The sequence below is a fragment of the Plectropomus leopardus genome, chromosome 22 (assembly GCF_008729295.1).
Source record: "Plectropomus leopardus isolate mb chromosome 22, YSFRI_Pleo_2.0, whole genome shotgun sequence".
Classification (NCBI taxonomy): Eukaryota; Metazoa; Chordata; class Actinopteri; order Perciformes; family Serranidae; genus Plectropomus; species Plectropomus leopardus.
Genome location: NC_056484.1, coordinates 18,495,629 through 18,509,510, shown reverse-complemented (window position 1 = coordinate 18,509,510; position 13,882 = coordinate 18,495,629). Strand labels below are relative to the sequence as shown.

General features: G+C 40.7%; 1 protein-coding gene across 1 annotated transcript; it reads right to left on the bottom strand.

Moving 5' to 3' along the window:
- Nucleotides 1-622: 622 nt before the first annotated feature.
- Nucleotides 623-13,668, bottom strand: elk3 (ETS transcription factor ELK3). The gene is made up of 5 exons (XM_042511360.1): nucleotides 13,419-13,668; nucleotides 8,488-8,723; nucleotides 7,648-8,376; nucleotides 4,913-5,035; nucleotides 623-2,466 (listed from the first exon to the last, which is right to left on the bottom strand). Exons 2-5 carry the CDS (start codon nucleotides 8,692-8,694, stop codon nucleotides 2,371-2,373), a joined length of 1,155 nt encoding a protein of 384 aa, XP_042367294.1. The 5' UTR covers nucleotides 8,695-8,723; nucleotides 13,419-13,668; the 3' UTR covers nucleotides 623-2,370.
- Between the last annotated feature and the right edge of the window lie 214 nt (nucleotides 13,669-13,882).

Genomic DNA, 13,882 nt, shown 5'->3' with positions numbered 1-13,882 from the left:
AAAGAGTACAATTTCAAATAATGTTACAATCATTGTGTTAACAGGAAAAAAAAAGTCATTATATTAATGGTAGACATCCTGTATTACATTGACCCATCGCCCTGTGATTTCTCCCTGAGTAGCTTTAAGATGAGGATATTGTATTTCACATGAACTGTCAGAGCATTGATCCCACAGTCTTTTTAATGTTCTACACACGTCCCTGTAATCAAACATAAGAATGCAGGATTATTTCAGTGTTACCTGGAAAAAAGTGTTTTTGCTAATAGCAGTTTTTTGACATGATCAGCAGTGACATGCACAAAAGGAGATTGCTGCAACGGCAAAATATTTATCATTGTAAAACTGTAAAACTTTTTCAAATGTATGAATGACCTGAATTTATGTGAACATGTCTGAATGCGTGCGCGTGTGTATGTGTGCCTGATGCATGGAAGGCCTGCTGTGTTGTAAAATTCGACCTCTCTGAAACACTGAGCTGCCGGTGAACAGTTGATGTGTGACTCTTTTTACTGGAACTATTTATTTCTCATAACCATCGAAAGTAAATTTAATCTGTTTCATAAACAGTCTGTGCAGCAATCGTTTTTTGAGTGGTGAAAGAGTGTGTAGTACAAACAGATTTCTGAAAAGTATGTTTCTTTATTTAAAAAAAAAACAGTTACATTTCTCTCAACAAAACAAGCAAATCACTGAGAATACATTTCCAATAATTTCTCTATAAAAATAACCAGGAGCCGTTTTACAAAACAAAAGAAAAAAAGAAAAAGTTTTTGTGCAATTTTGACGTGGAATGTCAAACCTGGTTTAAAGCTTTATACATTTACACAAGTCTTACAATATTGAAGGCACAGCTGGTACAGGACTGAAAGGCACAGTGCTTTAAAAAAAGAAAGATGAAACTGTACAGATTTTTAAAAAAAAGTTCACAGCGTCAAGTTTAAGCAACACAAAAGGCAAAATGAAGACTTTCACAGCGAGTAGCGCGCTGGCTAGCAGGTGCTCTGCTAGGAGTCAGTGAGGAATCATCTCATGGACGTGCTCAAATAATTCAGATACTGTCACTAATTGTACTTATTTCTTTTTACATCCCCAAAAAGGTTGATTATTAAGAAACAGCCATTGGTTGACTGCTGTAATATTCAAAATCGTTCACTTATGATGATCGGTCTATTTAAAGGTATGCTTAGCACATATGTATGCTATATGTCATACTAAGCTACTGGCTTGTGCAGCCTAGCAGCATTTATTCCAGTTACAGTCCCATTTTATGACCAAATTTAAACCAACAATTTGACATTTCAGATTTTTTATTCTTTTGCCAAGAGTGAGATGAGAAGATTGAAATTACTTTTTATGTTTGTCAGTTAAATATGTAGCTACAGTCAGTAATTCAGCATAAAGACTTAAATACCTCTAAAAGTATCTCTAAAACTCCATGAGAAAGGTTATATCACACTAAAACCTAGCGTAAAAACGACATATTGTGGTTTAACAGAGGTAATGTTTGAAACTATCTGTCAGCCAGGAGCGGTGACCTGGATTTAACGTTTAGTCAAACCATAAACTTCCAATTGTCATTTTTAATGTTTTCTTTTCTGTATAGATAATGTGTTAATTAGTAAGCCTTTAGCTGCTAGTAGTTAGATTTTGAAAAGAGCAAGGTAATCGGTTTTCAGTCTTTATGCTAAGCAAATCATCTACTGGCTGTAGCTTCATACTGATCTTACAAACATGAGAGTGTTATTAATCGTTCTCTTAGTAGGAGCACAAAGTGTGTTTCTTTTAACTGTATGGTAGCAGGATCAACATATATTTCCTTAAAGGAGCTGTACTTGAGTCTATTAAGTGAAGCATCTGTCATTCTTGGGGTCTTGTTATCTCATAATTCCTTACAATGGTTTTCCAGATCTGCATTGTTTGAGACAGTGGTGAATATTGACAATAGTCTGAGCAGTGGGAAAAATGGGAATAACTTTTAGACTTGTCTATATCACTAAAGTTTGAACTGAGTGAAACAAGATGAGATTAAATGAGATGAAAAACGTGTTGAGGTCCGACCTCCACCCGATTCCTTTGTATGAAAAGAAACGCCAAAAACAAATGTACAGAACGTGAGCAGTTGTAAACAAAGAAATTTCTTAATGCAAACACTCTTCTCAGAGAGCAAAGCTTCAAAGTGAAGCTCCTGTTTCTTCATATAGTAAATGCAAAGGAACAGGTTTTAGATCAAAATGTATCTTGACTCAGAGAAAGTTCGACATCTGTGTGGTTCATCGTCAGAGTGTAAGGCTGTATGGCTTGGTCCTGATCTGTGCTTATCTGGCCCAGCTCGTCCTGGTTCGGCCCAATCCGCTCTTGGAGCTGGCATCAGGATTTCTGGGAGCTGGGGGAGAGCAGCAGAGGAGAGGGAGCGTCCACGTTGGGTAAAGGCATGGGGATGTGTCCATTCAGCAGTGAGGGGAACTGCAGGGAACAGTAGCAGAAAAAAAAACACTTATTTGGTGTTTTATTGGAGAAACCTGAAATTTTTCAACATCAGAAACATGTAAAGCAAGAGTTTATTTTCTGGAGAGGTTGACCTGATAACTGATGATTGTTTAAGTTAGTAAAACTAGTGGGACACTCAGGTAGAACATTGTTACAGCCAGTTATGGTATTACTGCAGTGTTAAATAGTGCCACTAGGTGGTGCCTTTCTTGTGTTTTGTTGTGATATACTTAAGTTGAGCACACAGTTTTGTTACATTACTCCAGCCGACATCCACACAAGCGGAGTGTCAACAGAAACTAGGTGCATGTTATGTTGTCTGTGTTCTACTGCTCATGTATGATAAAACTATAGTGCCATGGGGACCTGGCATGCATAGTCGATTTAAATTACTGTAGAAAAAAAGAAACAGAGCGGAAATCTCACTTTGAGCTTTGAGCTGATGGGCTATCCCAAAGCTCATGCTAACTAGCAAAAGCTGGTTATGGGCTAGTTGCTGCATGCTCTTCACCTTCACCTCCCACGTGACAACATGCTGTAGCTAATAATTGTTCAGGCTTCCATAAAGAGTAGTTTATTTTAATCTTTCTTTGCAAAGAGAAAGTAATGAGTCAGTTGTTAATGAAAAAAACTGCATAAACCATAAACCTTTCACAAATTGCACTTAAATTTCTTTCAACATTCTGAAAGTTCCTTCTTAAGCCAGAGGATACATAAGGCAACATGAGGAATGGTCCAATTATTTTAACTGAAACAAACACTTTTGCATCCAAGACAAAAACTGCAGCGGCGATGGAGCTGACTGGTAAGATGATATACTCATTTAAAAAGAAATGTCATTTTAAGAACATGAAAAAAGCGCAACCTCCGGTATTTTGTGTCAAGGACCTATGTGAATAATTAGCTCTGTGATCATGAAATCTTTCAAATTGTGTTGGCACAAAGTGATTGTTTTGGAAACATTTACAGATTTTGGTACAACCACTAAGAGTCGCTTAAGTCAGAAATGTTCAAAACCAGCTAGAGTCTTTAATGAGATTTAATATGGTTAAAGGCCTAAAATCATTTTAGCTTTATACTGATGGAAACTGGAGTCATTTAAAACTAAGAGAATATTGTTTACTACCGGTATTGCACAAATTTTGTCACATGATGTAATGCTAACAGTAAATTTAAGGTCAGTCGGGGCTTTCTCAGAATGATTTGCGTAAAAGGATGATTAACATTGTTCTGTTTGTTTGAATGATGTGACAAACCTGTGTAATATGACGTCAATTTCTCTATTTCCTACAGCGCCTCAGTCTGACTGCTGCTGCAACACAGGAGGACTGTTCTTGCTTTTATCACGGTGTGAGGAACCTGGTAGTGCACACCAATGTTGTGGGGACCAACCCCCGTTGTAAGGACTAAATCTCCGGTCATTAGATGCTTAATAGTTTATTTTGGAGTTTTGTGTGTTTGTGTCAGAGAGCTGACATGGGTGGGAGGGACTCCTGACCAACCAGCCCTCTCCGGCTCCCCCTCACCAACAGGAAGTTGCCCCCTCTCCTTGTCCATACCAGAACGGAAACATCTGTGGCTTATTTTGAAACCCTGGCACCCGGTGAATTACACATACACTAACACACACACACAAAGACACACAAAACTGTGTAAAACTGTCGAGGTAAATCTGTGGAGTGATATGACTGTAAAGATCCTGCAGCTACAAGGGAAGGATTTGCTGTAAACAGAGATAGTTTACAGGAAGACTTTGTATCCATTACCACCATAGTAAGCCTTTGTTTTCTCTAAAAGGCTGATATACCAAATGAAGGTGTGTTTGTCCTTTTGACACAGGATGGTAAAAACTGAACCCTTTAAAGCTTATTCTGGAATAAATTTCACGTAACTAATTTTTTTACAGCATTATAGAGGCAAAGTTGGAACTGGCATTTCCTCTCAGTACCATCTGTTAGTTAGTTTGCCTTGTATGTGTACGAGTTATGTTGCATTCCAATATATAGGAGAACCACGTTAGGGTTATGGTTAGCAAACTGACTCAGTAACCCCACTTACACAGCAATATCTATCTATAGTTTATTAATTTCAGCTACCATTAGCTACCATGAGCCACTGGTCACATCAGACTAAGTGAGGTTGTAGCAGCAAAACTCTTGAGTGTATGAAACTGAGCATGGGTGTGTTTTTTTGAGAAAGAAATCTCCTTTTCATCAATGAAACAAAGAATGCATTATTTGAATTTTTTGGAATTCCTTGTTGGTTGTTTATAACATGGGATTTAGGGTGCCCTGGTCAACAGACAAACCAAAAATAATGCCCAATTAACAAAGCAATTGGCCACTTATGTGTTCAGGCAACATGCAGGTACTTAGTTCCTATAAATACCAAATGTGTGTGAGTGTGCATGTTTGTGTATTACCTGAAAGAGGGGAGCATGGCTCTGCAGTTGTGCAGGACTAAGGGGTCCCACTGGACTCAGGTTGGACCAGAAATGGATATTGGAGAGTAGAGGACTAGGAGTGAGCAGCAGACCAGACGGAGTCTACATTGACAGAACCCAAAGTGAAATGTAGGATAAATACACCAGGATGGAAATGTTGCTGTTTATTCTGGCAATAAGTCCAGAGAGCTGTTCATAGTCTGTGGTGGAGTTGTCATGTCATTCAGTCTCACCCAGAGCTCAAAGCCAAGTCTGCCCTCCAGTAAACTCTCGTCTCCCAGACAGACTGACTTGGCAGACTGACTGCATGCAGGTCAGGAAGCTCCACTCATACAGAATTCATGACATGCATTTGCTTCTGTCTCGTCTTTCTTCTGTCTCTTCATATTAAATAAGGCCAGTTTGGTTTTCTGTCTAATCCTGTTATGGCGACATAAGTAGTGCTGTAGTGGACGGTATAAGCAAGCAAGGGCTATACCCACCTCTTTTTCTAGCCATTTACAATATACCCCTCTATCAGCCACGAAAGTAGGCTTCCTCCTCAGTGACCTACCCATCAACTTAGCAGTACACCTACCTCATCAACTAACACTACACGGCTGTACATAAGACTGTTCTGTCTCAACTAGAGCTTTGTTTGGACCTGATTGACCCAACATTCACCCAAGCCTGACCTGACCCCGAACCACAGCAGCAGTTTCAGGGCCTGAGCCCAACTTAAAAACCTAAAAGTTCCACTGTAAAAAAATACAAGGTAAAGTCAACTAAAGTCTTTTCAGTGTGGTAACAGTCATTTGTGGCAAATAATACTTTCATAAATAGTTACTCCACACACCAGAGTGTGCCCCAAGCTGTTGGATTATACCATTTGGTTATTCAGAGCACCAGAAGCAGAGGCTCTGGGCACTTTGTCTGAAGAAACAGAGCAGTAGAGCACCAAACACAGTGAAAGGGAAAGTTAACCTGACCCGATTCAACTTTCCCCGCGGGAGTTAAATTATGTAGCCTATCCCAAACCCAGCAAGTTGGTTTTAAGTTCTTATCACACATAACAAAATTTTAGGAACAACAATTTCTTCAGTGCAGTTGTTTGCTAACCATAACCCATCTCTGTCTGCTCTCATTTCCTGTCATCTCTCTGCTACCAGCTTTCTCATAAAGGTATAAAATAAGCTAATAAATATTTGAAAATCTGCTTTTGTGACAGGCTCAAACTCTTCCTGTGAAAAGACACAGAGCTGTGCTTCGGCTATGTCTTATTGCCAGTCCATTTTTTAGTCCAGTCATATTTATACCTCAAATTTCCTTTGTCTGACCACTCTGTCTTGCTGATCTAAAACAGGCGTCTGAGCCTAAAGCTACTTTCTTGGAACCAGCTTATGCTGTGCTTTTTTTTAAAATGTTTTTTATGCTGATCTACCATTGAGCTAACAGTTTGATTTGCAAGATATGGGTTTCAGCCAACAGACACCAGCAACCACCATAAACTGGTTTTCTGGTGGACAACAGGGACAGCTGCAGGGACCTCTTATGGTAGGAACTAAAAACAGAACCACCACCATTTGTCCAATGGGAAGGTGGATAAGGGACTATTGAGACCAACAGCTCAGGTGCTCGTCACACTTAACCATCCACAATGTTCAGTGATGAGTGAACAGTTTATCACACTCTTTTATTTTCCATCATCATATGTGCTGTACACTCAGCAGCCTATCATTGCTCAGTCTGGATAAAAGCGTCATCTGAATGCCTCGATGTAGTCAGAGTGTCCTGGTTTGGTCAGGGTGTTGTTGCCAGTGAATCAGGAGCTTCAGGAACATATGGCTTCACTTAGGAACCTCCTCCCTCCCTCGCCTCCTCCCCTCTTTCCGCTCACCTCTTTCCATCTCCTCCCTGTCTACATGCTTAACTATCTTCATCCCCAAAACGCATCGTCCTTTTTGATACTTTTCTTCTTCTCTTTTGCTGACTCTTATTCTCTTTCCTCACCTAAAACTAGGGTTGGGCGGTATCTACTTTTCCATACCTTCCTGGATATATGATATATGATGGTCTAAGTGTGCAGACTTAAATACTCAATAGGAACCCTCAAAATGTAAAAAAAAAAAAAAAGTAACATTCTCACACCTGTTTTCCTTTACTAAAACCTTTTGAATTCAACTTTCTCTCAGTCACAGAAGACTGAAGACACTTAATTGCCCCGTTAACACATCATCAAACACAATTTAAACTCAACAGAAACAAAATAACACTCGCCTAAACTGTCTTGGTTACTCTTACTAGTAATCTAGTGAGTAAGTCTACTGTATCAACAATCACCAGCTACGGTTTGGTCAAATAAAATCCTTAATTCACCAAGTTAGGTGTTAAAAACATGCCGGTCTCTGTCTGCCATTGCTAGCCCCTAGTGGTTTACAGTCCTGTAACTTATCCATCCACCACTAAGGGTTGAGGTGTCTGTCAGCTGCCTGTTCCACCTGTAGAGATTACAGACTGAGCTATGGTGGTGCATGCTGTGCACTACATATAATGAGTTAATAGAAAGAGAAGTGCCTGAATATATGCAAATACTGAAAAACATACCTTCAGGATCTCTAAATACCCTGATTTACCGTGATGCTGCTCAAGCCTACCTAAAACCACCTGTATTTAAGTGTATATGATTATGTGTGAATGCACTGATGTTAATACATGTGTTTTGTGTCACGTTGTACCTGTGTGGTGACAAAAGCCGGAGTCAGGGAGCCTGAAGGCAGTGCTGGACTGTTGAGAGCAATGGAGACAAGGTCACTTCCTGTCAGGAGGAGAGAGGAGGCGGAGATTTCCAAGCCTTTGGGTTTTCTGTTTTTCAAAGGTGCACTGTTGGACAATCCCCTCCTCTCTGGCATTGTCGTGCCCTGTGACCGCTCTCTCTCCCTCTGACCAGACGACAGGTTCAGGGGTTGAGCGTTCTGCTCTAACTCATCAGTCTCTGTGCTCTGGCTCCACCTCCTCCATTGTGTGTGGGCGGGGCTTTGTGGTGGGGACGAGGAGCAGGAGGAAGAGCGTGCCTGACGAGGAGACGGCCTGGAGGAATGAGAGGTCTCAGTCGAGGATGGGGGTGGAGTGGAGGGGAGGGAGGCGTGGCCACGGTTAGTGACGAATCGGATAACAGAGGAGCTGTCACTCTTGCGTTCGGATGATCTTGGCTCTGTCTTGATCGGTCGATGGGGCTCTGAGGAGTGCTGCAAGGAGCTGACAGTGAAGGAGGAGTACAGGCCAGAGTGGAGGTACTGGTTTCTCCCACTTCCATCCTCATCTTCAGCTTCAGTCTCGGACGTCGCACCACCACTTTCCTCACTGCTGCGGCCTGACTCCACTACTGCAGGGTCCATCTTCAGAATCTCAGGGAACGACACAAACTTGTAGACAAACTTCTGACCAATGACCTTCTTAATGATGTTCTGCAGAGGAAATAAGACATGACACTTGTCAACATTTGTTCATTTGCTTGGGCTATGGACATGAAACATCTTCAAATGTATTTCAGTAGTTTTGAAATGTATGTTGCATACCTTGTCATAGTAGTAGCGCAGGGCTCTGCTCAGCTTGTCATAGTTCATGTTGGTCTTGTTCTTGCGCAGCCCCCACAGCTTAGCAACATCTTCTGACTTTAGCAGCTTGAACTCGCCGTCATTGGACGTCCAGCAGATGAGATGTTTGTGGCTTTGGTCGAGCAGCAGCTGCAGCAGGAACTGCCAGAGTGTGATGGAGCTCTCCATGACAGGATGACACCAGAGACACAGGCAATCTGCAAAAGAGAATGAAGACTTGATGAAATCATTTCGACAACTACATATTACTTTGTTCTATCAAGAGGTTATTGAAACATCCATTTTTTGCCAATGAGATGGATTGCTTTACAGCACAAGTCAATAATATGCCATGTTCGTGTGAAGATAACTGAGCAAAAGAGTTTGCAGTGAAAACTAATGGTGGAAGAAAAGGAAAATTGACTCGAACATGTTATTTCCAAGAAAGGAGATCAGAAGACATTATCTGTAGTGGCAAAGCGTGTAAGCAATCAATTGCTCAGTTAGATGTCCAGAAAAATATGAAGGGGATTGCTTTACAGCACAAATCAAGAAAAGGATCATGTTCTTCCACAGGAAACTAATATAAATAGTTCCTACTTAAGGCTTATGGTGGAAGAAAAGGAAAAATCAATTCTGATGGCTATGTAGAACATAAAAGTGTAATTGTAATTTTGACTTCTTTGTGAGACACACAACCTCCCACCGCCTCACCAAAATGTCAGAATTCAGTTCCTTTGCATTTCAACCACGTGAGACATCCTTCCCTTCTGTCTCCTCATCAAGATTCAAATTCGTTTGTATTTTGAACTGTGATGAGTTTAACTCACACCTTTGATAGGAGGCCGAGGGGTGTGTTTCTCACACCTTAGAGCATAAAATGTCCAGTTTTCCCCATGCTCGGGGTCTTTCTTCATCCTGACCGCTCACATGTTGATTGACCTTTTCTTTGCAAAGAAAATAAAACCTTGTCGGCTGGCAGAAGTCTCTATTTCATTCCTCACCAGCAAAAGCAGCAGAGAATTTCCACCACAAAAGTCAACCTGTTTTAAGCCAAATCAGAAATTTAACTCTTATAATATCTGGCTGTACCGGAGAATTTTTGTTGACAACAGCTGCTGTAAACTGCTTTAATGATAGCAGTCAGACTCAACCCAAACAATGAAATTCGGAGTAGTAAAAAAAACAAAAAACAAAACACTGAGCTAAAAGATGCTAAAATGCTCCTTTGGTTGAGAAAAGCAGAGTTAGCCAAAAATGATTTGTTGATTTGTTAATATGAGCAACATCATTCATACATTCATACATCAACATTATACATGTTATTAGAACCATTGTTATTACAAAAAAATATTAATTGGCACAGCTTCACAGTTAAAGGTCATACATGTCAGTGTTCATTAAAACCTTTTAAGGAAATTGTCTCAAGAATATACAGTCCATGCAGTAGGGCTGAGTATCTCTTGAAAAGTTAGGATACCAGTACCCTTTAGTCATACCAATAATATGTAATTAGATGCCTTTAGAGGGTCTTACAGTGAAATAACATAATAACACATTCTTACTGTTAAGGGAATCAGAAACCAGTAAAAGAAGGTCGGAAAGAAAGAATGGGGAGTAGCAGAGGGAGGATGAATTGTTAACGTCAACACAAATGTGTACTGCACTCCTCTCTCTGATGCAAACTCCACTAAATACCACAAGCATAACAGTGCTGACCATGCCTGCACCTCCCCTCCTCTCTGACGAGGAAATCCCTGTCCCACAAACATGTAAACAACACCAAAGGCTTTACTGGACAGTGAACCTATTTCACTAGAGCAAATGTAATTTATATCTCACACCCCTTTGAGTGCTTTTATCTCATGAACTCAGACTTTGGCTGCCTTCCAGAGCAGGATGGTAGTAGTAGTAAATACAAGAGTGAAACCGCCATTGATGCTCAAGGTTAGGCTTGTGGATGTGCCCTTATTTCACCTCCTCAGCCCATTTAAATGTTGGAAAGAGCAGTTTTTTGTTGTAGTTTTGTGAGTGATGAATTAAAATAATGATGTTTCTCATCTAGAGCAGAGGTAGGCAACCTGTGGCTCCGGATCCACATGCAGCTCTTTAGCCCCGCTCTAGTTGCCTCCAGTGGCTTTGACACAAAAAGACACACACATTTTAATTAATTTTTTTTTTTTTTCTGTTACAGGTCTAAATAAATGCTTACATTTCCCACTTTTAGAAAACTCACTGAATAATTAAATTAAAATTAACTAAATTTTGTGTTATACATCTATGACCTAGCACCTTTTCCTCTAAATTGTGCCAAACCTCAGTGATAGTGGCATGTCTGGAGTTTCCCTTGCTATGCTAGTTATGCGCTACAAATCCAAAAGTCTCAGAGGAAAATAGAGAATTCAACAGTGTGTAAAAACATTTGTGTGTTTTAACTGCCAACTCTAAAAGTTAAAGTACCAAATAATCATGAATAGCCCACTGTAGAGAAGCCACATTGTTGTAAAACATATTAATAAATATTTATTTAGACATATAATGTTGATAGACTTATTTACACTTAATAGGCTGTGTTACATTAACTATAAGGCTCAAATATGTTTTGCGGCCCCAGACAGGTTTTTAAAATAATTTTCAGTCAAAAATGGCTCTTTTGATTGTAAAGGTTGCTGACCCCTGAACTAGAGGGATGTAGTGGAGACTGAATAAACTTAAACTCAGCTTTATTTTCTTAAGGATAGAAAAAACTATGAGTTTTGCTGAAAAAAAAAATTCCCTTGCAAACAATCAAGTTGTTTTTTAGTTTGCAGCCTACATAACATGTTTAAAGGTAAAATATCAAGCAGTGCAGTGGACTTAATCAGATTTTTACTGTGTGTGTGAGAGAGACCATGAGAAAGAGAAAGTGAGAGGGCTGGCCGTTGGTTGGCTTTTGGATGTTTCCATGGTGATAAAGCAGGATGTGGTCAATGACCTTCTGCCAAGACAAGCGCGAGTCTAACTGACGTGTTTACCTGAAAACCACTGACTGTCTGTGAGCGTCTGCCTGCCTGTTTCTCTGCTTTTCCTCCATCTCTCTCTTTCTCTCTCAATTTAATTATTTTAGAAGGTGCTTTATTAGCAGGAAATACAGAACTACTTACTGCCAAAAGAAAAACAACAAATGTGTCATTATAACCTGATTTAATTTGCAACCATGACAATGTCACAGTAGAGACGTCGCAATTGCATCACAGATCCCCATGGCAGCTACATCTGCCTCAATACTGGAGAAACAATTCAGTTCAATTCAGCACAACATTTTACATGTGTTGCCAAAGCTCAAAATAGAATAATATACACACAGTACACAGATACTGTATATACAAATATATCTCATATGTCTCAAATATGTTTACCTGTAAACGTGTTTTATGTGTGTGTTTGTGTGTGTATGCATGTGTGCAATAGATCTGTGATACCAATCCAGATTTCAAGGGGTTAATACAAAATCATAGCATTGGACAAACATTCGACACCAGGTGTGGTAGTTACTCTACTTATCTTCAAAATAAACCATGAATGCAATATAAAAAATACAGTGTATATCTCTCTTTTTTCTCTGTCCTTCTAACAGGAAACCAGCCAGCAGAGAGGGGAAAGTGTATGTGGTGCGAACAATGACCCATCGTCATGAACACACATGCATATCCTCGCTTCCTTTTTCCTGCATTGGTTGTAAGTGTGTGTGTGTGTGTGTGTGTGTGTGTGTGTGTGTTAGGTGATGGAAGAACTTCAGTGCTGTCTGTCCATCTAAACCAGGACTTCCTGTCATTCAGCTTCAGCAGGAGTGTCTTCCCGGAGAAGGGCCTTTCCTCACCAGGAGGTAGGATGTCGGGCCACTGGGAACCCCCAGGAGCACACACACAAGCACACACCCACTTACTGCTCATCTATTTATATAAAGATCTTATTGTTAACACTTGGCGGATGCAGGAGGTGTCTTTTTAAGAGAAGCATCTCAACACACACATACACACAAATCCACAACATATGGAGAATGCATCTATGTCAGACTCGGTTTGATCTACATTCACCCTCTGACATATTCACAAATCCAGACTGGAGAGAAACTAAACAGGAGGAAATGATTTATAGAATTTCAGAATAAAAGCAGCACGGTACAGGCCCACAGTGTTACCACTTAGAGTTTCTATGAACTCTTTGTCTCTCCATGTCTTTGTAAGGTAAAAAGTTCTCCATGACCCATATTTGAATATTCTCCTTCCTCAAATGTGATTTTTCAGATACGCACTCTAATGTACTTTGGACACTCAAGATTTCCAATCCAACAGAAAGAACCCAAAAAGCTGCACATTATTCTCTGTCCATTTTGGAGGTGTGTGTGTGTGTGTGTGTGTGTGTGTGTAGGGAAGGGGGGGTTCTGCTGGAACTCAAATGGTTCTTTGTGTTGCACCAGTGACTCATTTTCAAGATGTTGTCTGCTGCCAGCTTCAATCCGGAAGCGCATGGCAATTAGTCTGCGAAGTCCAGACAAACCAGAAAGTCCACAACTAGATTTTTAAAGGAGCCACAGTTGATTTTTCCACAGCTGCTGGTACACTGACCTCTTTTCTTTCTGTCTTATTTTCAAATGTAGTAAATTGGGGCAACTTTGCGCATGAGCCACAGTGGAGAACGCATGGACTTTGTCGCCTTTTACGCACAGCTTTAACGCTTTTTACGCACAGGTTAAACTCTTTACGCGCGGCTTTAACGAGATTTACAAGTTGACAGTGAAATTTTAAACCTGATAAGGTTTCAGCAAATACAACAACAGCTAATAGAAGTCCGCCTCAGTCCCTGTTACGCACAAACGCTAAAAATAAGTCTAGAAAGTTGTTAGTAGAAAAAAAACTTCAGCTTGTACCTACCCTACTGTGGACGGCCGCTGCTCCGCTGCTCCTCTGCCCGTCTGCCCGTGTGTGATGCGCGTGTTTGTGTCTTATAGCGGTGTGTGTGTGTTGTGTTGGGGTTCCATGCTGCTGCTGCTGTCTGAAAGCGGATCCGCAGCTTTTCTCTCTCCTGCCTCAGAGCAGGAAGTCGGGACGCGCAGACGGAGAACCGGCGCACTTCCTTTGGCGCAGTATTCCCGTCTGTGTAAACACACACACACACACACACACACACACACACACACAGAATCTCTATAAACACAACCCCTCCTTGAAACCACTCTCTCTCACGCGCAAACACATGGACCACGCGCCTAAGCCACGCGCCAAACACACACTCTTTCAGACCTGTACACACCTTTGCTCATGTATTTGAGGCAGACGCGCAAATTTTCTTTCCACTCTCCTCTCTCTCTCTCTCTCTCTCTCTCTCTCTGACACAC

Bases quoted from the DNA above. Each gene is read 5' to 3' on its own strand.
- elk3 (XM_042511360.1), bottom strand. From the start codon at position 8,694: ATGGAGAGCTCCATCACACTCTGGCAGTTCCTGCTGCAGCTGCTGCTC. The intron at 5,036-7,647 runs GTACAACGTGAC...CTGTCAATGTAG, and splicing joins CGGCTTTTGTCACCACACAG to ACTCCGTCTGGTCTGCTGCT. The intron at 2,467-4,912 runs GTAATACACAAA...TGTTCCCTGCAG, and splicing joins GCCATGCTCCCCTCTTTCAG to TTCCCCTCACTGCTGAATGG.